Below are 27,794 nucleotides of genomic sequence, written 5' to 3' on the forward strand. Positions count from 1 at the left end.
CTGAGGGCAGCTGAACACAACTGTGTTCAGGTCTCCTCTTCCCTCCCCACCATGGGCAGGTTCTTGATGCTGGGAGCCAGAGCACTGCTTTAAAAATCATTTCCATGTGTGTTACCTACTTATCTGCCTTGTTCCATGTCCAGCAACTAGAAACAGGAGTGCTGGTTTAAGCCTTCCTGGTCTGCTGCTTGCTTCCTCGCKTAGTAATGATTTTTACAGCATAATGGTCTCCTACCCTGCCTTACTAATAAATGGGAGAGCCCTAACAAACAGCTGTTGAGGTTGGGGAAAGGGGAAGCAGATGCTCTCCTAGGTCATGGCTGTGCTTTTCTCTTGTGCCTCTTTCTTCAGTTGTTCTCCTTTCTGCAGGGAGGAGACCCCAGTGCTGCAGCTTGGAAAGGAAGTGACCACTTGGGTGACTCAGGCTTAAATAGGAGGAGGCAGCTTAAACACAAGGCAAAGCCCTCCAGTTGAGGTGGGATTTACAGAGGAAAATGAACCAAAGCTGAAGGTCAGGGAGGAAGCAAGCAGAAAATTTTAAACAAGAAGMAGCAGCCACCAAACACACAGCACCACACAGCAGCATCGTGGCTGCCTAAGGGAAGGCAGCTGAGTCAGAAGCAAGTTCAGGAGCATCAGGTCAGTGCAAAGGTAAAAGGCAGCAAAGGCAGAAGGGCCAGGACTGGATGAAAAGCAGASCTGGCCCAAACGATGAAGGTGTATGAGACATTTTAAAGAAAAATAAAGATTAGTGTTAGGCTGGCTAAAGTTGAGCTTAAGAAAAGAGGCGATGGATGTTTGTATGGAGAGGTGAAAGCCCAATATGCATTAAGCAAGTAGAAGACTGAGGGAACTGGCTTAATGTGTGAAAAAGCSAAGAGGAACTAGTGCCTGTACCCTGGCCTTCAGCTTGTGGAGCAAGCGCAGGAGGGCGCAGGCAGCACAAGGGCGAGGGCTGGGGGGCAGCTGGCAAAGCAGGAGAAAAGTGCAAGCAGCAAGGRCACTGTCCCTGCTCCTGTTTAAAATATGTGGGATTTCTTTTTTCCCTTTTTAAGCAGCCAGAATCAAGCAGCCAGAAAGCCTCTGCTTTAGGCTGATTTCCCAGCAAACAGATGAGCCAGAAACTCACGGGAAGCACAAGCAGAACTTGCGGCAGGCTGCAGGGGTCAGGAGCAGGCTGAGCCCACGGGAAAGCCAAGCAACAAACAGGCAGCCTTGAAAATCACCCATCTCTCTCCAGCCTGCGGCGGCCTTCAAGGATGAGGGCAGGTGCTTGAGGAGGGCTGCTCAGTCGTCCTGTGAAAGCTGCTGCTGTTGCTATTTTTTTTCCTGCTGCTGAAAGCTTCTCCTGACCAGGGCTCAGTTCCTTGAACTCCTAAAAAATGGTACTTCCATCTCTGCTTCATGCCTGTTAAAACCCTGTGCTTTTATTCAGCAACTTTCCTGGTTGTTTTTCTTGCTTCAAAATCCAACTCGACAGCTGTGTGACCCTTTGTGTGGTTGGGCTGGTGCTGTTGTGGCCAGTTCAATACCAAAGGAAATGAGAAAGGAAGAAAACTTAAGTCTTTCAAGTTTTAGTAACAAAATAATTTAATAACTTTAAATCAGTGTCATAAATTAAATATATGGAACRATATCTGCATTTCCAGCACATAGAGATTAGGGAACATTAAGATACAGTGCTAATGCATTTTTTTTTCCATAAAACTCCTTTCTGAACTTCCACACAGGATACCAAAGTTACCATTGCGTGAAAAGCAAGTGCCCTTTTCAGTAATTTTTGCTTTTGGTTAAACATACCCAAATACACCAGCATATGCAGCRATTAAACTCTGCTGCTGGCTAAGTATTTCCAGCTAGTTCTAGAGTTTCAAGGGCTAAAAACTAAGCTTTGATTTAATATCAAATTCATACACACAAACACTCTCACTCTGCAGGTCTAATTGTTACAAAAAGTGCAAAAATCGCCAACCTCCTTCRCCTCCCTCCTGATGCAGCACAGAAACACGTTGTGCAAGGGCCTCCCTCCCCACAGGCCAGCCACCCTGCGGGCCCCGTGCTTTATTATTGCTTTAAATCCCCCCCATCCCGGAGCTGCTCCCTGCGGGAGCCCGGGCAAAGTGCAGCAGTGACAGCAGCCCCGGGGCTGCCGGAGAAGGCACCGGGTTTCCAGCGGCCGCGGCTCAGCCGTGAGCCGTGGAGAGGCCCGGCCAGGCGCCGCCGGCCTCCTCGCCCGGGAGGCTGCCCAGGCTGCCGGGCGTGCCGGGCCGCAGCCAGGGCTCCGTGGCCTCCGTGTCCAGGGAGCGGGGCCGCACGGGAAGCGGCCGCTCCTCGGCCTCTCCGAAGGAAGCGGCGTCGTCCTCGGCGGTGCCTGCGAGGGAAGAGAGGAGCGTTGGGCCAAGGCCCGGGACGCTGGGGCCGGGGAGGTGGCCGGGCGGCTTGGCGGTGACCGGCGCGTGGGAAACCCCCTTGGGAAGCGGCGCTGCGGCCGCGTCAGGGCAGAGGAACCTCGAGGGCTCAAGGAAGAGGGGGTGGCGCCCCTCAGGTTTTTCTTGAAGGATAAATTTTAGATAAAATAAAAAGTTGTGGGAATGTCAAAATGTCAGGACAGTGCCGCATCTGTCAGTTTAAATATCGCTGTCCTCAAAGGCCAAATTTATCTGTTTGCCAGAGACGCTACCACAGTGCCCTTCGGTGCGTGTAGTTCACAWAAGTGCAGTTCACATAACATTAACTGAAATTACAGAGATATGAGAGAGAAGAAGGACAGAGAAGTAAAAGATTTCATACAGCAAAGATGCTCGGTAAGAGCAAAACGAGCRAAGTGTGTGGGGACGATGTTCGTTCAGGTGACAGAAGAAATGAGGAGAGGTCAAAAAAGGCAGCGAGCCAATCAGCGATGGTGGGTTTCTTTTTTGGTGTTTTGGAAATGATGAAAACCACCACAGTGGGACCTTTGAAAAGGATGGATCCTTCGCAAGTGTGGGCACAGCAACAGAACCAAGCACTGCAGCATCTGCGCTCTCATCGAGTTCATAAACATGATACTGAATTTGGAATTGCCCAGACAGCAGAGCAACTGCACTACTAAAAAAAGGAGGATTTTATATTCATGAGCAAAAAAAAAAAAAGTATCAAGTGGATCATAATCCATGTGAGAAATTAAAGTCTGCTAATAGTTATTACATTTGGGGCCCTACATGACGCAGTAGGAATGGAGGTAGCTCCTGGAGGCTGGTGCATTTTACAGGCACAGGATCCATGTAATGGATCTGAGCCAGTGACTGACAAAAGGGGCATCAGTGCCATGCTCTTAAATGATCATTCAGCATTTACAAAGCCACAGAAAACCCAAAGTATCTAGAAAATGAAGTACTTTTTACACAGCTGCTAGCAGATGCTCACGCAGGTTGGAGTGGAGGCAGTTTGGACAACCTGGCAGCCTCCCTCAGCCAAGAGCTTCACTCCCACCACTACCACAGCAGCTCCGGGGCTGCACATCCACGTCGTGGGGCCGTCAGTGACGTATCCATGATTCAAAGCGTTACGGGCAGAGGAGGGATTATCTGATCAGACAGGAATTACAGCATCGTTTCCTACTACCCTCCTGCAAACCTACTCTGAAATACCACACTGAAATCACTGCAAAACTTCCTGCATCAACTCAGAGGGTCACGTCAGTTCTGTGGGGCAGGCTGAGGGCTCTGTTCCCTGTCCAGCTACAAGCAGCAGGTCGGGACTTGCTCTCCTGACCAGCGCGGTCGCTTGGTGTTTACCTGGCGCCCCTCGGAGCRCAGCTCTCCTCCGGAGCTCCGTCAGTCTGCGCAGTCGCTCCTCGTTCCTGCCTTTCAGCTGATCCACGTTGAGGCTGGAGCCCGAGTGCAAAGAGAAGCCGTCAGGCTGCGGCGCTGGGCCGGGGGGGACGCCCTCCTGCAGGAAAGGAGGCACAAAACCTGCCTTAAATACAGGGCTTTTCAAGGAGGCCCACMGGCCACGTCTGCCCTGTGTCTGACGGTACCACGTCTGGCCCAGGCTGGGCACGGTACTCACCATATTCTCCAAGGCTTTCYTCATTCGCCTCCTCTCCCTTGCAGACGGGAGTGACGATAAATCAATTTCTAAGGCAGGAAATGTTTCCCCATTAGCACCTGGGAGRACAGAGGTGAAGACATTTTCAGGGAAACCCAAGTACTTCGTGGTGCTCAAGTGACGCCCGACGCAGCCGGAGCATCATCCTGCACTGGATGCAAGCCCAGGAAGGGGCCTCTTCCTTGGGGGAACACAGTCCCTCGAGGCTGGCAAGCCTGCCAGCTATCTCCCTTCACCCTGTCTTCTCCATATGCCYGTCCCTTCAACGGAAGCAGCAAGCACTCCGCTCAGGAGAGCGCACTGGGCAAGCTGGAGGCACAGGCAGAGCATGCAAGTGAGATACATATGTAAGTGAATTACAGGACCTATACGTTAATGCAATCRACCCCTCGGTCATTGCGGCCTTTCTACGTGATGAGCTGCTGGAAGCTGTTCCCACCACCACCACCACCACCACGAACCTTGCTCACACCTCATCACGTTACAGGGAGAGACTTTGAGGCTGCTTTTGGATTCCAGACCCTTAGGGGATGTCTCTGTGGTTATCCTGTTTTCTCTTCTTGCCCTGTTCTTTGCCAATTCATGAAGCTACTTTGAATCCAGACGGTTTCACTGGATACAGGTTTTCCCCCTATTTTCATTTTTAAATCTCCAGGAGCAGGAACTGCTGCTTGAGGGCTGGTTTATGGCTGTGCATATGTGTGCATATGTGTGCATATGTACAAGTACACACACACTATATATAGAATTCAGTACTAAACAGATCTACAGCCCTGCTATGAGATTATTTGCTGTGCTAAGGGACGCAGTGTGACATGAAAAATAAAACTACAACTGAGGCAATGGCAGGTTTTTCATTTTCTGGCAAGTACAGAAAGTTGTAATGGAACTTCTACATTAGTGCCAYGAGTTCCAGGGATCTTCAAATTATATTTTAAAACAATTGTTTTTCTGTTGAAAATTGAAATATTTTAGTTTGAAAAATAAATTTATACTGATCAAAGATTTTTGGAGAAACTAATTTAAGTTTTTCCTGTATTACTGTTTTCATGCCCAGAGGAGATGTCCTAGCCCTCAGGAGCAGCATCACTGGTTTCAGGGGTGCTCTACACACACTTTTCTTTCCAGTACAGCTCCTCAAAGATCTGCCTTTCACTAGGGAGACAAGATTTTCTAATACTTTGAAAATGACAACTACTACCCCTTCCTCCCTCATTGCAACTCTTAGGACAGTGATAACCAGACATCTTAGAGTAACAYGGTTATATTAGATGCTTGTACCTGCATTAACACAGCTGAAGAAAAGGATAAACTCACCAATGAAAGCACTATCAGATTCCAACAGCGAATTTTTCAAGAATTCATCAGATTCATTCCTGAACTACAGAAGTGAAAACAGAAGACATGCAAGCTCAGATACCTCAGTATCTTTTGGGGGTCAAGTTATAGATTACACAAATGCAACATCCACATGTCTACAAAGCAAATCGATACTGCAGAGTTGCTCTGCATTACTCTTCACTTTGTTGTGAAAAGAAACTATACATTTTTACATATTTCAGGTTCTTTTCAACTTCCCCCTCCCCACCCTTTCCCCTTATCCACCACAACCCTTTTTGCTGAAACCGAGTCCCTCGGTGACAACTGCTGTGGTGACTTGTGTGACACCAGGAAGGGCACATTCATTGTCTCATGAACGTGACACCGCTTGGTGACGACGCTGGAGCTGCAGCAGAGCAGCCGGGAGGGCTGGGTGCACAGGAGACTGATCCAAGGAAGAACGATTCCTCAAACTGTATCCATCCCACCACATCCCACCTTTAACAGAAACGCATTCAAGAGGAAATGTCTACGCAGTAACAGCAACACTAGGAGTTAGGCTTGCAGCTCGTGGCAAACGTGGCTGCAAACAGCAGCAGCCATTTGTTACAGAGGGAATTCCAGKATGGAAAACTTCATGTTGAAAATCATTATGAAATCGGAGCAATAGAAACCATCAAGAAAACAAAATATTTACTGCAAAACACTGCTCCAGTGGAAAAAAAAATCGGGTAATAATTTACAACTATAGAACACCCTAATGCCTTTTTATATATATATAAATTCCACTTTTTTGTGTAGCCACGGGGTAACTGCTTGGCTCTGCTCAGCCTGACTTGCTTCTCCAAGTCAGAAAATAAACCATCTCACTGGAGAGACCGAGTCAAATTATTTAAGGGCACGTACTGAGCCATCTGAATGCAGAGCATAYGCTACCAGCTTCTTTTCTACTGACACCACTAGCAATCTAACATCACATGGACATTAAATAAATATCTATGAATATAGGCAGAACTGAGAATAAAACCATCTCTATAYGAGGATGAACAAGCCCTAATTCATTGCACTGACAAACTACAAGAGAAGCAAATGAACTCGCAGTGTTATTTAAGTGCATCACTTCCYAGGAATGCTGTACAAGTCACAGTATTTCTGACATTTCAACAAATAAAGGCAGAGGGGGAAAAAAAAAGAACAACACTCCAAATAATAATAAAAAACACTCAAGATAAAAATAAAACAAGTTGTTTTATACTTACCASTCTTGCCTTTTGTGGGTTATAGCTAGAAGCAGAATCACCCTGATCTGCAAGAATGAGACAGCCAAAGGACATTAAAACAGCTTACATAAAAACACATTCAGATTTTTTTTTGTAGAATATTATTACAACAATATTTAAAATATTATGAGGCTTCTTTAAAAATATACTCATTTTAATTAATAATTTTCAACGTGATGTTTGTTTACTGATAAAACACACAAGGCTAAGTAGCTTCAGATGAAATAGCATTTAGGCAGAAATCTGTTTTTCAGGCTGGGCCCAGTAAACTCCAAGTAGGTGGTGTTTATATTAAAGATGCTCTTCGCTCCACTAGCATGAATATTTTGGTTTTCTTATCCTTGTTTCCACATATTAAATGTATATATACACTTARTGATTTTTTCTATATTAAATATATCCGAGAATCCGCAAAAGAGTGGAATTAATGGCACTCAGCACCTCCCCACAGCTGCAAGGCTTTCAACTCCACCTGAACAGCAGGCAGGCCACGAAACGCTGTAGCAGGAAGAAACCTCTCCCATTCCCTTGCTCTAGTACCTTACACCTCACAGGTTTGTCACGCTTGCCTTAAACTGGCTAGCGGCAAGCGGAGAAGCAAACCCACTCTGAATTGCACGTCAAAAGCCAAGATGCCYGAGACTGATCTGCCCTTTCCAGAACCAGGGCAAATCCCACAGCACCAGAGAGGAGGCGGGACATGTAACACACAATATAAACATATTAATACTTATACAGTAATATATATATAAGTAATTAATATAAATAGTGCTTATACAGTTAAGCAATGCTCTTACACACATCGCTCCCCCTCAACAGGGAGGCTCAGCCTGGCCTACTGAACAACACCCTCACACACAGGGACGAGGCCTCAGGGGAAGGCAGTGAATTGTTTTTCACCACCCCAGTCACTTCCAAAAAGGCCAGGCCTGAGGACAACCCTCCATGTTCCACATGGACACTAAAGGACAGTTCACAGCTTGTAATTAAGACTGAAGAAAACATACATATATAACATATATATGTATGTATACATACATACACACAAATTTTTTATGTTAAGTAATAGTTAATTTACATCCACGGAATCAAAGAGAAACAGTCAACCATACCRATAACAAAAGTACCTTTCTTTCCTCCTCTCCCCCCTCTCCAACACTATTCAAAACATAGAACTGCAGCATTCAGGTGTTCTCCTCTTCTGTGCTGAAGTGCAGACAGGATGTAAACCTCACAGAACTAAAACCAGAGCTTGCAATTCTTCCTTTAACTCTTATCAAATGGAAAAAAAAAAATCAAAGAAAACAAATCACTGAAAGTATCTTMTATCTTTCTTTCCTTACCTTCTGTGTCTTTTCTCATTCTCATTCTGTCCAGCTTCTTCTGCTGCTCTCTCAGCAGGGCCTGCTGCTGAATCTCCAGGGTCTGATCATCTTTTGGAGGATCCGGATACATTTGCCTCAAGCCTATCCGTGAATCAGAATCTAGTGCAAAGATAGGAAATTTAAATTTTGCCCTAAGTGTTTCTGAAAGATGTTTTAAAGGACTAGCTAAAAACTCTTAWGAGATATTATATATAATGGTGGTGATGACCATGGATCTGAGCCATCTTAACAACAATCTTAAGATAATGCTATATACTTTCTGGCCAGCAAAGGAGAAAAGCAGAAAGCTTCATGSAATTGTATTTTGTTGGTGGGGAAAAATAAGTGAACGCTGCTTCCAGTGTGGCAGCCTGCATGAGAGCAAACACAAGGAAGGGCAGCCCGGGGGGCACGTTGGCCGCTCACACGTGGCAAGAGACCCCAGCTCAGAGCCCAGGGCTACCTGGTGTGTGTGACCAGCTGTCAAAGCACGGCATGAATCCACACTGGAGTAATTTATGGGTATTTGGGGAAACAAAGGCTGTACTAATAATTTACTCTATGTGTTTTGGCRGATGCCATCTAGAAGACCACATGCTGTGTGCCAATGAATGCCACTAAGGACATTCTGCAGGGCTGCTCTTCACCTGGAAGTCAGGGACCAGCAACAGCCAMCATCTCATGGTGCAGGGTCTCCACAGCAATAGTAAAACTGGGCATTTGCAGAAATGCCCACACCAAGAGACACATCGGTTTCTCCCCAGACTGTTATTTACAGGCACCAGGTGAGAGGTGGCAGATTTTGTTTTGCTTTAATATCCTCATCAGTGGGGAAGCTGAAGGAAGGAAGCAGACGCTTCTCTACCATTCTTGAACAGCAAGATGTACCTGCCTTTGTATTTAAGTTCATTAAATTCCCAGATATTCTGTATATTGACCGGATCTTGGGCATCCTTTGACGAAGGCCGCCTCACGGGAGCCTGCAGACGAAGCCTGGCCATCTCGAAAATGTCCCTGGGATTCTTCTCCCTCCTCCTGCTTCCAAAGTGTTTAGAGCAAGCAATTAGCAATTGCCACATTCATGAGTCACAYGAAAATATTATTTAATATTAACAAAGTTCATGTCTTTCACTTATGTTCTGTATTTATCGCTTCTTAAATAAAGCTTTTCAAACTGGAACATGATTTTAAAAATAAAGATAATGTATATTGTGTTGTAAATGGGATGACCTATTTAAACAAAAAATACTCTTAGTGAAATGTTTTCAACTAACTGCTATGGTTAGAATAAAATTTTTCAAGTAAACACAAGATTTAAACAAAAAAAAAGAGAGCTAAAATAAATTACTTTTGTAGCACTATATTATTCCCCAGATATARCACTTTCCAGACCTGAATTATGGCCTAGGAAAGAGGGAAAATGAGATGAAATCCTGCCTTAAGCAGGTGTCCAACAAAGGGTATTACCAAATATGTACCAAAGGAGGTACCAGTACAGCCACACTGGCACTAAAATAAGTGCCATTACACTAAATAACATTATTGAAGAAATTCACATATCAGGAAAAAAAAAAATCTAAACAAGTTCTGTTTTTCAATTCTGATTTCACTTGTGTGTGCTGTGTAGCTAATGCTACCTCTGAGGCCCTGTGCAACATCTGACAGTTGGAAGGRAAGGTGGGAGCCTCACCGTGTGACAGGAATGTCATCGTCGCTGGCCACGTTTAACAGCTGCTCCTGGAGCCGCCTCTCCTCACTCCGAAGCTGTTTCCTCATCTCCGATAATTCATTTATCACATTCATTCTTTCCTCTGAAATTTAACACCGAGACTTAAAAATATAAGTGCCAGGGACACTATTTGTTTCTCCTATTTCACATGTTTAAGGTGGGAAAAAGACAAAGTAATTTGTTAATTAGGACAATGATTATATAAAGACAAGAATCCCAGCACTTCAGTATGCTGGAAATTAGGGTAGAACTAGTATTCTGAGACACCACRAGGCAGAAAGCCCACAAACCTAAACAGAAATGTTCTGCTGTAAAAAAGTCATAGTAACATTTTGTAAGATCAACAAGTAAATCGAGAGGGTCCAGAGAAGAGCAACTAAGATGATGAAGGGAATGGAACATCTCTCATATGAGGAGAGACTGAGTGAACTGGGCCTGTTTAGCTTGGAGAAGAGAAGGCTGAGAGCAGATCTGATTAACGTGTATAAGTTCATGAGGGGGGAATGCAGGGAAGAAGGGGACAAGTTCTTCTCAGTGGTGGCCAGCAAYAGGACAAGCGGAAACGGGCATAAGGTGAAACACATCTCCATGTGAGGAGGAACTTCTTTCCTGTGAGGGTGACAGAGCCCTGGCACAGGCTGCCCAGGGAGGCTGTGGAGTCTCCTTCTCTGGAGATCTTCCAAACCCGCCTGGATGCCACCCTGTGCCCCGTACTCTGGGTGTCCCTGCTGGAGCAGGGGGGTTGGACTAGATGATCTCTAGAGGTCCCTTCCAACCTTGAATATTCTGTGATTCTGTAAACAGTCTTATACTAATTCTGCTACTAAAGAGCCTTATACTGATTTCCCGAGATTAGCAATGCCTACACAAGCCCTCATGGAGTCCCAAGGCCCAAAGACAGGAAATTAAGTGGTATCAGCAAGCACACAAGCCACATCCATYTCCTCATTCTCAATGGAAAGTTTCAAAGAGCAGCATGAGTTTGCTCGGTGCGGTCTCATTCCKCAGCGCTCAGCGGCTCAGGCCTCAAAAAAGACCACAATTTTCTACGTGCACTTTTAGCACGGGCTCACATTGGCTTTTTAGGTGTACCTTGGGCCTAGGCAAGCTGCTTTTTGAGGTCAGCATTCTCCCAATTCACAGTGTTCTGGTTTGCTTAAGAATGTGCTTAATAATTGCTGAAATATCAAATTATCTTTTAAGTTAGTTCTGAGCCCACAACCTAACAATCAAGTTTTATTAGCCTAAATACAAGCAGTGACTCATGTCTCTCTCCTCTCATGAAGACTGCTCTGGAACAAGGAACAGCAGGAGCTATTATAAGAACCACTTTCTTTTGCATTCATTAGTTAAGAAGAAAATCTCCCCACAATGGGCTCAGGTAAAAATAAAATTAGAGCTACTAATGTTTGTAGGACATTACATACAGTTATGCTCTAGGCAATGTATGGCATCTCTTATGTTGGTAAAATAGCATAAAAAGGAAAAACTGCTTTCCATCCACGTACTGCCATTATTAACTGACATTCCAGGAGTAAAGGAGACCCTTCTGGCAAGTCTGGGTTCTAAAACCACTGCTAAAAGCAGGAGGAACACACACGGAATTAGGCAGATTAACAAAGGAAAGCAGATGTAAAAGTTTGGAATGAAATGCACTGCACAGTGTTAGCCTGATTTATTACTCTGCCAATGCAAAAAAAAACCTCTACCATATGGCACATTTTGCAGTGCTCTGATCACAGCAGTTAAAATCTGTCCTGACTGAAAAATTGTAGCACTTTTCTTGGAAATTATTCCACTTGCAAAGAATTTTAAAAAAACCCTCAAACTCACATAAATACTTGTATTTGTGATTATATTCATACATACTTGTGATTATATTCACAAGTATATTCATATTTGTGATTATATTCATACATACTTACTATCCACTGATAATATTGATTGATATTATCCATTGATAATATTAACTAGTAGGGAGAGATCACCTACGTAAAAATTCAAGACTTTCCTTTGAAAACAAGAGTGAGGAGCGAGATTTGTAAACGAGTTCATTATGATAAAAAGGAGGCTGTACAAAGAGCCTACCTACCAAACGCCCGCAGCTGGTTCCTCCTTGCAGGGACTGGTGGAGAAGGAGCCCTCGGGGGTGGAGGATCCTAGTGATAGTAATCAGAGAAGAAATTTTATCTCAAGTGCTCTCTGGACAGCTCCTAGCTCAAAGTCGCCTTGTGAGGCTAAAGATGAAACACCTCAAGACTGAACTTTTTGTACCTTGAGAAACAGAAATATAAACCAATACATCTACAGCTAAGCATCATTACTTTTCATGGTTGAATCGAGTTCTTTYCTGAGTGAAGGCAATGAATTGCCAGGTTTGAGGTAAGCCCTCTTGTCCTAATCTTGGAATCCTTAAGCTTGTGGTAAGCTGGACAGAGAGCACCTCAAAGACAAGGTGTTCATCAYTATGGAAAAACATGCATGCCGGAATTTTTTGAATAAAAATAAATTAAAAAAAAGTTTTGTTTGATATTGTGGATAAAAGAAATCACTTTAGTTTCTGACCATATATAAAAATCTATCTTCAGTTATTCACGATATTCCAGTGATAACTGGCAAAACGGTGAAGTTTGACAGTATTTCACATATTTTAACATCTTAACTGAACCAGTAAATGTTGGCTATAAAAGAAAAAAAATCATACTTGTGCATAATAAGATATATGGCTTTCAGCAGAGGAAATTCTGTCTTCTTTCCTTATTGATTTGTTCTGAAGAGCAGGAATGACAGGAGAAGGCTGCCTTGAGATCTGCAAACACGAAAAGAAGATTGAAACTGTAGTCCCATAGATTCTAACTAAATTATTATTTTGGAAAGGAAAATATTTTGTTAATATTTTTCAGTAGACAGAAAAACAGTTCTACTATATATATATACATAAATACATTTCAAAATATATATCATTTTAAAATATATTTTTATCTTCCTTATTTCATGACTTTTTTTTCCTAACACATCTAATTTTGATTCTTTTTTCCTGTAATACAGTTTAAATTTATGTTTGAGCTACGTGCCCTCTTTTACTTCATCTTTATCTGTTGTATTTGTTTCGCAGAGAAATGTTGTCCAGAAACATAAGAGAGCCACTTGTATTTACTTAGACTGTGTCCATCAGCATTCTGGAATGGACTTTTTATACATTCCAGGTCAAAGGAAAATAATTAAAAAGAATATCACTTTGAAAGATAAGCAAACCTCTAAATTAAATTTATTTGTTATTTATTAGACCTCATCATGGCCATGGTGCATTAGAACAAATAACAGATAAAATCAATCAACTATAGAATGCAGTTTACTCAAGCTTACCCCCTATGTCTGCCTTTAAAAAAAAATTAATGCAAACAGACTTTTCCACTATAGTAATTTTCTCCTCCCAATTAACAGTCTGTGGGTGTGTGCTAGGTATTCTGGAGCTAGAATGCCCAAGAGAACAATACTGAAGGCAAATCACAAAATTAAATTTTAAAGAAGTTGCAGATTTTATCTTTAAAAGTGAGGAAAAATATTTATATCTTAGAAAGTCATTGAAGCATACCATCTTTTTCTCCTCTTCCATCTTAGCAATTTTTTCTCTCTCATAATATTGTTTAAGTAGTTCATCTTGCTTTTCTTCTTCTTCCTTTTTTCTTTTTTCCGCCTCTTTTCGCCTCTCTTCAGCTAATCGAATTATTTCTTCATTTTTCAATCTTTGCTGYAATGAAAACATAATTAATGGATGAAAAAGCCCAGCACTTCTAAAATGTACCTTTGTTTTTGTTTGAGAAGTTGAAAGTACAAACGAAAGTGATCAGTATGAAATGAAAAACATTAGACTGATTTCAAGCATTCAAATTAAAAAATACGCCATGCAGACATCAAACATCTGGCATTTTGCCCCTGCCAACTGAAAACCATTTCCAACAGCTCAGATTCAAATAAAACATACTGCAAACCTGCACTATCCAAGCATAATCCCACAGAGAAAAGCAGCCTCTGATCACACTTTTACTGCTGTGTCTGTGAAAAGCAATGGTGTTAGTCAAGACACCCACACTACACTAGCCCAGCTCTGTTATGCAGATAGAGATAAGACTGAGGCAACTAATTTGTTCACATAAAAGAGCAGGTGAGAATAAAAGCTACTACGTGCCCTGTCTCAGAACCTTGAAAGATAACCACTACATTTGCTTCACTTTTTTTTTTTTCCAAATTAAGTAATATCAAGAGAATGTTCTCTGAAATCTTTCGCTATTACATTCACAATACAAGCAATTCACAAAGGACTAGATTTAAGAAAACAGAAACACACACACACTTTTTGTTAATTTGGCAAAGCTTTAAGCTGTTGCCTTTAAACTGAAGAGCATCAGTGTTGATTATAATTCTTAWAAGAAAAAGAGCGGAGTATTTCAACTAACAGTATTTCAACTTGAAAGTATACCAGACAGATTGAGGAGAATATGGTAATCAGTGGTGACAATTTGCTAGCTCTTCTAGTACATTTTTGTACTACATTTTTGTAATAAGGAGAAATCCACAGTATATTTCTCTGCTTACCTTATTCTTCTAGAGGATGAAATTTTACAACTACCTGAAGATTTTTAAAAAGTCAAGACACCAAAATACCATACCTCCTCCTCTTTCTTTCTTTTCTTTTCCTGTTCATCTTCATACTCCTTTTGGATCCTCATCCTCTGTTCAGCTAGTCGTTTTTCTTCTTTCTCTTCTTCCATTCTAAGCTTTTCTCGCTCTGCTTCTTCCCTGAGTCTCTTTTCCTCAATCTAGAAGATGGAGCAAAAAAAGTAACCAACTGTCAACAGCCAGCAATAATCTGATAAACAACATTCACCATTGTGTTATTCYGTGGATTCTTGTAAGCTCTACTTGTGAAATGAAAGGTAGTATAGAGCAGCTGAAAAAGTTCTGCGCCTTCTTTCCTTTTAGGCAGCACTGTGTGTATATATATGATCATCTTTTCTTTTTGAGAGGTCCACATTAAACTACTGTGCACCTTTTCTGCTCTCCTTAAATTATCTACATTTCTTTGATATTTAATTCTTGTGACAGAAGTTTCTAGTCAATGTATCATACACTGATAGAAACTAGCAAAACAATCAAGTTTTACATCAAGATATAACATTTACACTAGCAAATATTAAGCTCACTGCTTTAACAAATATGCCTTTTTTATCATGTTGACTTGTAGAGAGCAGATGTCTTTGTTTCTTTACATGTTCATGTATGTAAACTTATACTGCACGCACAGTCCAAGAGCTCAGAACTTCATTTAACAGAATTATTTTTAGGAAGAAAAATAAAGAATCCAGGTTAATGAAGCCAACTACTAATTGCTTTTATAGGTATTCCTGATCTAAGCCAAAATCTGACAGACTCAATAGCAAAGAGCTCCTGRTATACATCCTGTGTAGAGAATTAGCTACGAGCGCATAAAATCCCTGGCAAGAGTTTCTGATTATTTACTCTGATTTCAAGTCTTTCCCTCTCTATTATGTTTCTCTAATTTGCCTGCCAACGAGGACCAGCATTCACCTGCAGACGAAGAAAGTTCTTGTACGACTCCTGTCGCTTCAGATGCTGTGGAGAAGGCGGCTCCCCGAACACGTTACCTCGGGCAAAAGGTGAGGTCTGTGCCAACGCAAAACCTAAGGGGAGGGGGAGAAACAAAGTTTTCCAGGTAAAAATCTAAAAACTCGAGACAGCAAGTTAAAGAGGAGAAACATTAAACTACAACACTGAGACACTGCTTTCACAAGGTAGCTTACGATACCCTTCCTCAAGATTTTAGTTGAAAACAACAGCTATGATTAAAGCTTTTAGGTTGTCTGCCTGGAATACAACCAGACAGAATGTTTGAGCTCGTGTGTGGGTTTTGTTTGAACAGAATGGCARGATATCATGAAGCAAGTCATTTATCATAAATACCGATCTACAGTTGGCCTAAGAAAAGAGTTGACTGGTTAATTTTTTACACTACATAATTGTATTTCTTGCTGTTAGAATAAATCTAAGGAACAGAATGGTGTGTACTATCTTTAAAAACAGATTTTTTTTTGCACACTTATGGAATGAACATTTAGGTGAAACAGCAACGGATGCTACCAAAAACAGTAAATAAAATTTGAGAGACCTAACAAGATACCATTTTGCTAGCATAAGAGGCACTCTATACTACAAGGCTTGAAGTGTCAGGTTTCTTTCAGCTCAGCTACCTTATCTATTGGAATAATTGGAAGCAACATCGTTAGGAAGTTATTCTCAGCTCTCAGGCAGGAATTCTTCACAACCACGCAGTCCCCAAAGCTCTAGAGAAAGGAGGAGCAACTCAGATACCCTTCAGAAGAGCTTTTGCAGAACAGTTTGCTAGAGAAAGTGTAGGAAAAGGGTAGTGAGTACAGGAGGAGCAGAGGAAGCCGAACAGAGCTGGTTCTTTACTCACGTGCAGTTCACACATCTTTGAGGCAGTACCCTTGAGAGGGGGAGTCACAGCTCTACTCCCACACTTTTGCTAAAGATTTTAAATGAACATAAGTCCTGGCTGCTCTCAGGCTCCCCCTTCGCTTTTCCACGTATGGTGGCTTAASAACAAAGATGTGGGCAGAAATAACACCCCCATTAATTTCCATGGGAATGCAACATGCTCACTGCTCAAGAGTCCATGCTGTCTAAGCTTAAATAACATGGTACATATTRAGGTTAATATTCTTTATATGGAATCACAGTTATAAATGCTTCCAAATTTTACACGTACCTCTTTCAGGATATATTTCATACAGGCTATAACCAAGTCAAAATGAAGTTTCTATGCCATTCAAAACACATACACAASAGAGACAAGTTACTCAGAACTACGTCCAAGTGTGAACATTATGTGTATCAGCTACTCTCCTGCAAACTGCTCCTTAGGGGGAAGGGGAAAAAACAAAARCCAAAAATAGCCTGCACCAGGCCACTTTCAGTGTCTGAGTACTCAAACAGGAAGTTCAAGACTGAAGTTCACATCTCTGGTCTGAACTTACCCTACCTCCTGATCCCAAACTGAGTGCTCCAGCCAGGGCACTATGTGATTCTGCATTATTGCTTCCTCAGTTTTGCGTGTTTTAACTTCTTGCTAAATGGTTATATTTAGAGTATACTAGGGAAAAACAGTTAGGGTGATGGCAAGAGAAGAAAAGAAAAATGATTCTACAGCCAGGACAGTGAGTTGCAGTCTTGCCATGCCCAGGTCCATRCTCCAAATGTCACCTAATGCTTAATATAGTCTGCCATGAGAAAGACAGACAACATCTAAACTGACTTTAGGACAGCACTGTAAGTCCTGCCCAGCCATGACAGAGGACACTTGTGGAGTACCACAGTGCTCTCACTTGGATCTTTCACATATAAGATAACTGTTTTTTCCCTTTTTTTAAAAAAAAAAATCTATCTGAAAACTTAAGAGGCAGGGCACATGACTGCACATGTACCGAATTTATCTGTATTTTTTTTAAACTTGTTAATCTCAATACTGTAGCAATTTCATCTTAATTTCTAACACCATCCATCTGCAGACTTTCCTCCTTTCATTCCATCTTCTCTCCTATTTCACTGTCTCATTCAAAGTAAATCACATCTGCAAGATTTGATTAGTTAAATCTGAATGTTTAGTTGATTACTTGATTCCGCTGAATCTGGAAAACTCATGCCCTGATCCTCACTGGTACTAAAACAATCATCAGTACTGAAATGACAGAAAGAAAATACATCCTGAGTGCACAAAGACGACAGCGAGAAAGAATCACAATGCTAACTCACACAAGCAAAGGGCACTAACACTACTAGAGGACTACAGGAAAGAAGACAAGAGAATTTTGATTACTAAAACCTACAGATAGTTAGAGCTATAATATAGTATTCTTAAAAACCTGCTATTTTATTCGTAGATGCTTCTGCATTCTCAGGTCTTGGGGAGGCCAAACTTAGGTCAACAGATACAATAGCCCTTTTATCTTCATATAGTCTCGCCTCTGGATTATGATACGCATCTTCATTCTGCTTGTGCATCACATTCAAGTCAGCTAAAGGAAAGGGGAAATAACTGTTTACAATATTTTATTCCCACAAAAGGCACATTCACCACAGATTCTCAAAGAACAGGGATATTTCAGCAGATTTCCAGGAACACCCACCAGCTACAGGAACAAAAGATTTAGGCAATACCAGTAGCATACAAGCTATAGACAAAGTGTTAGCTATCAAGATCCACTGATTAAAACACAACTGCTTATACATTTACTTTTTATGTTGCTGTTTTCTTTCATCAGGTAGTGTTCTTCAGAGCAAAAACAACCCCTACAAAGTGTACTGAAAATGAAGCATAAAAAGCTTAAAGATGGACAAGTCTGCATAGGTATATATGGTTAGAARCCACAATTTCTTCTATTTGCTTTTTGTAAAACATCTGAGTTTAGCATTGCATCTTGAGCACTGTGCTTCTATTCCATTTCATTTGTATTAATGGTGAGGACCAGAATAAGCCATTAATATGTGGGGTTTGTTGTTTTTCTTGTCTCCAGTAATAACTCAGGTGTGGATATAAGCAAAGCAAGGTAATTTAAATTTTTCACCCAAATTTATGTTGCACATATTAACATAAAAATCCAGATCAAAGTTATCCATGTCAACTAATTTTGAAATCTTTGCAACACTATACCCAAAAAGGCCCTTAAAWTTTTTTTAAAACCTCTTATATATTCTTCCCTGCAAAGAAGCCATTGCGCATACCAGAATCCCTAAAGTATCTATACAGAAGTTTCTCAATAGGATAAAAAGACAAGTYGCATAGCATAATAATATAGACATGGCAGAAACAGCACCTTATGAGCTTGATGACGTTTGATCCACAGCTTACCTAGCAAGCTGTTCAACTACAGCAGGAAAAGCAACTTTAAATGTGTAATGGAGGAAAGCAGGCTAGAAAGTGTCTTTCTCTTAGTTCTTCATTTATGGACATAGGCTTTTCAGAGGCATTATATAAGCCAAAAGCCAATGCAAGTTACCCACGTCTTCCTCTGACCCATCCATCCACAAATGGCTCGGAAAAGGAAGCATAAGTAAGCCAGACACTTAAATAAAGTGCTTAAAGTTAGGTAGGGTGAGCACCTCTATCCCCAGGAGTCTAAAGGCAAGTTTCCAAGTTCTAAACTTATTATCTGCTCACACAATTGAAAAGAAAAAATTAAAAAAAAAAAAAAAAAAAAGAAGTTTTCCTCTCAAAGTACTTAATGATTTCAGCACCAAGTCCATTTTGTTTTGCTTGTCCTAAGAAAAGTCATCCTCTTGGGTAACACAGAATCATGAAGGAGGGCAAATACACAACTGCAGAATTAGAGACATTCGATGAGAGGTGCTGCCTTGCTTTAAAATTCACACACAAAGCCAGCATCACTTTCTCTCTTGGATGAATCCATCTGTTATAGAGCCAGGAGAGCTCCTCGAATGAGTAAGTGCTATAGGTAAGAATGGAAAGAGCTGGAACAGGCCAGCAAGAGGTAACTGCTGCAACACAAACCCTCTCATCAGAGGTCAAATATCAGCATGAAAATGAAGCAACTATCACTAAGGGCGTTTCCAAAACAGCTGTGTAGACTGTGGGATAGAGAGCATACATAGTTCAAAAAGGAAAACCTTTGGCACCAGAGTGAATTTTATGTTAATTTTATTCTGAAGTAACTAATCTAGTTGTGCCTATTGAGTACTGTTTTATTTTACAAAAACAAAATATTTTWTATATATATATTATACAAAAATATTTTATTTTCTGCAGGGAATTCTAATGCAATAAAAACCATGCCTCTCCCAATCTGTAGATATTTGTCTAATGTAGGGACCAAGTTCAAGGCCCRGAACCAGGAACTGACGTTACCCCTGATTTATTAGAAGGTACCATAATGACTTGCTTGGGTTACAGCTATTTCATTATCCTCTCTTGCATAAAAACAGCAGTTGGAAAAACAAAAAGCCTTAAAAATAATTACWAATGTCTAATTGTGACCACATACCACTTATGTAGTAAAATTTAAGTATTCCACTTATTTATGTATCTGTCCAAACACATCCCCATTTTCCATGTCATAAACTGAGGCATGACTTTAAAAAAAAAAAAAATCCAGTAAAATGTTTAAATTAAGTCCTCACAACAGAAGTCAGTTTGTATTCAGAAGAAGTTTGCATTGCAGACCACTCTAAGAGCTTCCTTTCTCTCTTCTGCCTTTACTATTGTTTCTCATCTTCAKTGATAATTGACGTATCTTAAGCTCCTCATATGGTTCAGACTGCACCATGCAAACGATTCCAGTAAAACTGAAGTCACTGCACACTGACACATTCCTACATTTCCTACTTGAAACAAGTACTTCTGTGTGCCAATAAAGTGCTATGTTAAAACACAGGGAATAATGTCTAAATGGTACTTTACAAGAGTGAGAAAAYACCACTTTTAAGTGTAGACAACCTGTAATTTTGAAAAACATACTTATCAGATTTCCTTTTGCATCTCTGAGAGGAGCACCGCCACCACTTTTTCCCCAGGGGTTGTAATTCCTCATTTCAGCTTCTAACTTGGCTTCAAATCGCTCCTTTTCCTCTTTCTCTTGCCTGCGTCGTTCCTCCCTCTCCCTTATCTAAAAGGGAACAAAAAGTAAGGCACAAACATATTAACACACACTATGAAGCTTCTAAATTCCAGAAATATTCACATCTGACACTTGCAGTAGAACTAAGGTCCCAAATTCTAGGATTTTTTGATACAGAAATTCGTACCACGTGAAAATCAAACAAACAATATTTCACAGTATCCCAGTACTTGCTTCTCTCACTGTTATGGTTTTATCTGCTAAACTCTGCATTAGGGGTACCTAGGGATAAAGACTTATCAATAAATGCCCTAATAAAATGCTTTTTAATTCTACAGCTACAGTACTAAAAGACAATGTTTGCAAATAATGTAGAATTCTCTGCATGATGTGCCTCTGTCTTCAAAAATCAGCTTTAACTTATTTAATTAAGACTCCTAATAAATCCAGGCAGCATTCATATATAAAAATATATCTTTCAAAAGAGGACTATAGTCACAATCACCATATAGTCAAAGGGAAAAAGAAAACGGGAATGGCTGTATTATTCAGTACCTGCAGCTGCAATTCTTGTTGGTAAGATAACGTTGCCTCTTTGGAAGGCTTTGTTTTTTCTTCAGAAAATACTCCTATGCTTCTTTGTCTATCTGCTGTACTCCTTTGCCCGGTGTTACTTCTGAAATAAAAGAATATACACATTAAAAAAAAAAAAACATAGGGTCCAAAGGATGAAAAAAGACATTGTCCAAAATACACAAGAACTGTTGTTGCTTTCCCACAGTCTGTTTGTAATCCCAAATTCTTTCATATTATAGTTCAGGCTSGGAGTTTAGGGTGCTTCCTTTAACACACTTCAGAAGCTGATCCCTTGCTAGAAAAATATTCCCAACAGGAAAAGCATGGAAAATGAGTACAGATAATACGTACAGGGATTGCTCTGCTGGGGCTTGGCTTGAAGGAACATCCAGATTAGGTGTGGGTTGCATTCCCAACATGGTTGTGCCATCTACATAGARGAAACAGCTATTTTAAATTTGGGACACTCACAAATAGACAATTGCCATTAAAGAACACAGTCCAYTGCTCAAGCTCTGACTGCTGGATCAGGAAAAGGACTCTAGATGTCTACAAGATGAAATTTAGCTGTGCCCCCTAAAGCAAGAAATCCATCACCCACAGTTTAATTCCATCTCTTTCTGTTAAATGTAACTAAACACTTAAAAATAATAAATTTAATCAAATCTTGTAAAAATTTACATCTTCATTAAGATACTCTAAAATGAACTAATATAAGTTAAACTAATTAAATGTACTGTTTATCCTCATGCTCATAACAAAGGAGGCTTTTGAAAGAAGACTCATGCATGCTAATTTATTTCAACTTTTCAATTAAGGTACCACAAGAACTTCTTTTATATTGAAACATCGATTTTTCTCTTTTTCTCTTTAAAAAAAGGCGAAAAAATACACGCCATATCTAAGCCACACAAATCATAGTAGTTTGACTTGTTAAATCCTCATGTAGTAAGCACAAGGTAGATAAAACGGAGTTTTTAAAATAAAAATATTGGATTACTTCACGCATTTTTTTAAAAAGAATTTAAATTATATTTGAAATTGTAACATAGCCTAAACAAATAATTTAAGTAATTTCAGAAAATGCTTTTATTGCTGAAACTGTGAATAAAATCTTCTGGGAAGATTTTGCTTTTCCTTCTTTCATTCAGTACACAACTGAAAACAGGGCATAACTATCTGTTACAACCTCTATATTATTCATAATTTAATTCATCAACCCATCTAAAATCATCAACTTACAAAACGCAAGATTGGGATCCAAAGGATTCCTAGCTCCATAAAAATAATAGGCATCATCATAAGGTGTCCTGTAATTGTCTGTCAAGGCTGGTGGGGGAGGTGGTGGCACAACTGCAAGCCTTAAAGGGAAAAAAAAGAACATGGTTTTGGTTTTACTGTACATCTGAAGAGAAACATCAACACAAGCAAAAATGAAAAAAAACACTAAGAAAAAAAAAATCTAGATTTAGCTCAGTTTAAGATCTGAACATGACGGTGAAGCACCTGGGAGCTGCCATTTCACCAAAGGTGCTGGATAGGCCTCTCTGGAAGTCTTCATTCATCGGCGAGACAGAAGGGAGAGGCACAGGAGTCTGGAAAGCGACTCTTGGCCTTTCGGGGGGTGCTTTCTCTTCGGAAGCTCTGGCCGTCACGCCAAACTGCTTCAGTCTGTTGGGCTGAAGGGAAAACAAACATGCAGTTATTACCTTGCTTTCCCATGAAATACCTTGAACTGCCATTTAGTTTGTGTTAAACACCTCACTACTTCCCAAAGGCTGTTTAAATTTACAGCAGTTGTATTTTCCCCTTCCCCTCACGTTTACAAATGTRGTATACTGCATTTCAGACTGTTAAAACCCAACCTGTAGGGCAGGTTTTAGCAAGTATATTATTCTATTTTTATACAGAATACATGTTTTCATCATTGGTCTGTAATATCTAAAGCTGCCAGTTTCCAACAGTGACACTATTCTCATGTTACATGAGAGAAATGTTTGAAATACTTCCCTCCTTACTATTAAAATAACTTATAATTAGTAGAAATAATCAAACACACTGAGACTTTTTTCCAATCGATATTTTTCTAAGATAGTGTTACTACACTTGTAGGTTCTTTTGATTTTATCAGATTTTTTTTTCCACCAATGGCAATTACAGTTTTTAATGAAAGTATCAAATGTTTATTGGTAACTGGCAGCCTCAGGAGGAGTCAAAAGCAACATGCAAGTAATGCAAAGGCATGCAAGTCAGAGTTCCAAAACTGAATTACCCCATCCAGAAAGCCCTTACACCAACTGCTATGCATAAATATTAATTCAATTGAGCTAATACAACAAAAACACATAAATTTTAAAAGTAAAAATGGATTTTCTTTCTGAATCTACTGATCTTAACACAATAGAGCTTCTACTAACATGCAYTGAGAGACAGTAATACTAGCACCAAAGTATTAGGATCTATAACAGCAAACTCTGTACCCTATGTTATAAAAGGATTTCAGCAAAATGTTAAATGTTTACCTCCTCATCACTTAGCTGCAAGACAGTATATACAAGGAAGTTAGTACTCACCAACCATGAACTACAGAATTTAGATAAAAATGCTCAAAACCTACTAGACAAGTATTTCTATAATATTTAACTTCAAGTTTGTAAGTATGAAGAGAAAATTTGCTAACAGATATGACCTATAACAATTTCAAATTATAAAGCAGCCTACACACTTTTTTGCCTGCATTTTCAATTCCAGTAACTTGCACAGGAGAACATTTGAAACAGCCTTTCTTAATGATGAACTTAGTGTGAATGGGTCCCACAGTGCTCCAGGTTTTAGCTCTACAGCTAGGGTAACTTTAAGATGTGCCTATGGTACAGTCCATTTAATCTGTGAATTGCTTTTTAAAAGCAGATTCTTCATGTATACTGCTTGTTTAATAGACTCTTAATCAGCCTGTAATTAATCAAAAATCTTCCTAATTAGAATCTCTCCCCAAGAACCCATTTAAATTTAACAGTGTCTGCTGCTTAATGGATGTAGCAATTCTACTCAAAGGCTTTCAGTTCAATTAATGTTTTTAAAATATTATGAGTGTCCTGGACTTGCTCTGGTTGTCCTTCTGTTCATATAGCAAGTACTATTCAGCCTGAGGGAGATGGGKGCAGGACACAGAGGGAATGAGCACAGCATAACTGTGGTTGTCCAGGTTTGTTAGACAGGATTTGGTTAGACAGCACCTTAGAGCCTGCTGTGACCAAGGGAACAGGCATCCTCTACTTAGAGTCCCTTCTTGCCTGCCCTGCTCCCAGACACCCACCCAGCCCTCTGCCCTTCATCGTGGGAATGCCCAATTAGCCAAGTCACCTCCAACCAGCGAAACCAGTGAGAGGTCTGGATCACAGCCAGCTCGCTGAGCTGCATTAGTCCACTAAAGGAACCAAAGCACCACCACAGAGTAGCGAGGGAGGAACCCTCTAGCAGCAATCCAGTAGTAAGCGATCTCATTCCCCACTTAGGAGCACTGCTGGTTACTTATCTGCATGCACCCTGTCTCCTGCCTCCCATGCTGCCCACGCTGCTGACAGCCTCTCACAGCAATTCATTCATCTTCATGTTCTAGAAAATAGCTCTTTCCCTATCTGCTGAACTCTCCAAAAATGGCACAACTGCCTTTATGTCTTCGCCTCTCCAGAAAGCGCCATCATTTATCATTTAAGCTGGTAACGGGATTCACCCGAGAACATCATCTATCCTACATGTCCCCCAGCAGGTCTCCAGAGCAGCCAGGAAGCCTTAATCTTTGAGCATTTATCAAACATGCACGTGTGAATCTTGCCAGAGTTGTACTGCAGCCAGTCTGCTACTCGTGTCACCAATACAGACTATCTACTCCTAGATACTTAATAATCAAACTTATTAGCAACTGCCTTACTGAGGAAAGACAGAAAGTAGTATTTCTGCATTCACTCCCMAAAGTAATACAGTGCTAGAGAACTTGCTCCTTACAAAATCATGTAAAAATGTTTGTAATCCTCAGCAATGCATTTGATAGCAAGTTAGGCTCACAGGATTCAAAACAAATATCACTGTAAATTGATTCAGCTGCAGAAAAACGTTATTTTGATGTGGGGGAGACTTTTTTTTTTTTAACTGAAAAGAGGAATTTAGACACACAGTAAGACAGTCAGTAGGACAGTTTATATTTGCACAAGATTACTATTAGTTGCATAAACAAGCTACCAATGGGCACTAAATATTTTTCCATCTACACTGCTTGTACCAAATTTCCACTTGAGGTTTGAAAACTTTCATTAAACTTTTTTCTCCTTCAGCTGAAAAAATGGGTAACAACCAACAGTCTTATCCTAGACTTTAAAATTTTACATTAATGCCTGCCCTACTAGAAAAAGAGACATACATTTATCATGCTAAGGCTCAGTAACCACAATGAATATGTAACCAAAAAAGAGAAGCCAAGTTCCTCACCTCCTTTTCTGGGTCTAGCACTCCAGAGGCAGCAACCAAGAGTTCAAGTTCTTTTTCACTGTTTTGTTTTTGTTCAGAGGAGAAAAAACAGGTAAGCAAGAAGTTTTTGTTATAAGCCTGATGGACAAGTGCATTGAAAGTAAAAGATCAATTTCCAAAATGTGATGGCAAAGAAATTTCTTTTCATCTCCGCAAAACAGACACTCACTCAAACCTCCCCTCRCCCCTAAAGTCTCTGTAGAAGCTTATGTCCTTAAGAAGAAGAAAAAAATACAGCACTTATCCAAATGATCCACTTCATCCAAATGAATTAATGATTTTCATTAGACATGACACTATTTTTAATACTAGGTAGAATTTGTGAAAATTACTCAGAGAAATTCATGATTTTAAATTGCAGCAGTTGTATTTTAAAATATAGCAACTTTCCACTACCGTCTTTTATTTCTCTGTTGTTCAGCCATCTGCTCAATTAGTTCTTGTCTGTATTTCTCTTTTTTCCTTTGGAGAAGTTCTCGGTCACGACCACCTAGTGGAGATTAGCATACACTAGCATAAACACTCCACAAAATACATACAAAAGACACTGGACAAAAACTTGACTTATTTCTATCAAGTCAAAAGATAAAACACAGTAGAACATATAGTTTAGAAACGTGCTTACCAGCACTGTATTCTTACTGATAGAAGATATTAATACACAAATTGACTTGGGTATGRCCATCAAAACTATTACTTTTAGTTTAACATTTCTAAATAGTCAAAAATTATAAGCTTCAAAATACTGTAATACTGATATAATAATTAAAAATCTTCCCATTTTTTCCCCCAATATTGAAGAAAAATATATGAGGGCACTTAAAATTACTAATTAGAGTAGTGATGGAAAGAGAGAAGTTACTAATTCTACAATTAAATTCTACTATTTCTATTAATAAAATTACTAATTAGAGTAGTGATGGAATTAGAGAAGTGATGGAAAGACGGGTACATGAAAAATGCAACAGTGACAACTGCACCTGATGTGGATTATAAATAACTTCCAAACTTTCAGCTTCTGACATTCACCTCACTGTCTGAACTTATGACAAAATAAATAATAATTTCTATAAGGCCTGTCCATGAGACACCATGGCCTCCTAACATGCATCTGTACACAAAGCCACTTTGGTCTCCAGTCAAGCAAACCTGACCAAGGAAGGGGAGGAGGTTGAAAAGACAAATTAAAGAAACATGATTTATTCAACTATGACACTGCAACTATAAAGCAACAAAAACGCCTGAGATGGTCAAGGTCAAGGGAGGTGATTCTGCCCCTCTACTCAGCTCTGGTGAGGCCGCACCTGGAGTACTGTGTKCAGTTCTGGGCACCCCAGTATAGGAGGGACGTGGAGCTTCTGGAGAGGGTCCAGAGAAGGGCAACCAGGATGATTAAGGGAATGGAACATCTCTCGTATGAAGAGAGGCTGAGTGAGCTGGGCCTGTTTTCTCTGGAGAAGAGACGGCTCAGAGGGGATATGATTAATATGTATAAGTTCAGGAAGGGAGAATGCAGGGAGGAAGGGGACAGGCTGTTCTCACTGGTGGCCAGCGACAGGACGAGGGGTAATGGCCACAAGCTGAAGCAYAAGAAGTTCCGTCTCCAGGTGAGGAGSAACTTCTTTACTGTTAGGGTGACAGAGCAGTGGAACAGGCTGYCCAGGGAGGTTGTGGAGTCTCCTACTCTGGAGGTCTTCARAACCCGCCTGGATGCCACCCTGTGCCACATGCTCTAGGTGTGCCTGCCTGAGCAGGAAGGTTGGACTAGATGATCTGTAGAGGTCCCTTCCAACCTTAAATATTCTGTGAATCTGTGAATTCTGTGAATCTGTGATTTTTTTTTCCTCTTGGTTCAAAATTCACTCTCATTTCCAATAATTCTTAATGTACTATTTCCAATAATTCTTCATGATAACACATTTAATCTTTATGCAACAGATATAACAATACTCCTCTCCCAGTCTGGAATTTGTCAAGACAAATGCACAACYCTGTACTCAAGTTACTATAGTGAGATGATTGCAAACAGACCAGAGAGACAATTTTCCACCAATTCAAGTCTGGCTTAACTTTAGAGGCTAGTTTAAGTCCGGTACATGTGAAGATCTACTACAGTTTTTATTCATTTTCTTAAAGATTTTTTTTGAATTTAGTCAGCAATGCTGTTTTTCATCAAGTAAAACACAATATTTCTYTCTATTATGCTCCCTGCTAAACCTTGTGTCTGCATTTAAGTGATAAG

At 40.3% G+C, this 27,794-nt stretch overlaps 1 protein-coding gene across 1 annotated transcript in view; it reads right to left on the minus strand.

The window, feature by feature from the left end:
* Positions 1–2,183: 2,183 nt before the first annotated feature.
* CSPP1 (centrosome and spindle pole associated protein 1) overlaps positions 2,184–27,794 on the minus strand; it is a 48,765-nt gene continuing 23,154 nt past the window's right edge. The window contains exons 10-30 of the mRNA XM_026035603.1: positions 25,949–26,042; positions 25,514–25,571; positions 22,535–22,707; positions 22,271–22,389; positions 21,380–21,458; positions 21,008–21,128; positions 20,353–20,500; positions 17,744–17,896; positions 15,372–15,484; positions 14,453–14,602; positions 13,378–13,533; positions 12,487–12,591; positions 11,875–11,941; positions 9,744–9,864; positions 8,946–9,091; positions 8,033–8,173; positions 6,669–6,715; positions 5,407–5,470; positions 4,051–4,148; positions 3,777–3,930; positions 2,184–2,551 (exon numbers count right to left, since the gene is read on the minus strand). Of these exons, the coding sequence (XP_025891388.1) occupies positions 2,184–2,551; positions 3,777–3,930; positions 4,051–4,148; positions 5,407–5,470; positions 6,669–6,715; positions 8,033–8,173; positions 8,946–9,091; positions 9,744–9,864; positions 11,875–11,941; positions 12,487–12,591; positions 13,378–13,533; positions 14,453–14,602; positions 15,372–15,484; positions 17,744–17,896; positions 20,353–20,500; positions 21,008–21,128; positions 21,380–21,458; positions 22,271–22,389; positions 22,535–22,707; positions 25,514–25,571; positions 25,949–26,042 (2,675 nt within the window). The remainder of the gene's footprint in view (positions 2,552–3,776; positions 3,931–4,050; positions 4,149–5,406; positions 5,471–6,668; positions 6,716–8,032; positions 8,174–8,945; positions 9,092–9,743; positions 9,865–11,874; positions 11,942–12,486; positions 12,592–13,377; positions 13,534–14,452; positions 14,603–15,371; positions 15,485–17,743; positions 17,897–20,352; positions 20,501–21,007; positions 21,129–21,379; positions 21,459–22,270; positions 22,390–22,534; positions 22,708–25,513; positions 25,572–25,948; positions 26,043–27,794) is intronic.

Source organism: Nothoprocta perdicaria, unplaced genomic scaffold, assembly GCF_003342845.1.
Source record: "Nothoprocta perdicaria isolate Ctin4 unplaced genomic scaffold, notPer1 scaffold_162, whole genome shotgun sequence".
NCBI classification, from domain to species: domain Eukaryota; kingdom Metazoa; phylum Chordata; class Aves; order Tinamiformes; family Tinamidae; genus Nothoprocta; species Nothoprocta perdicaria.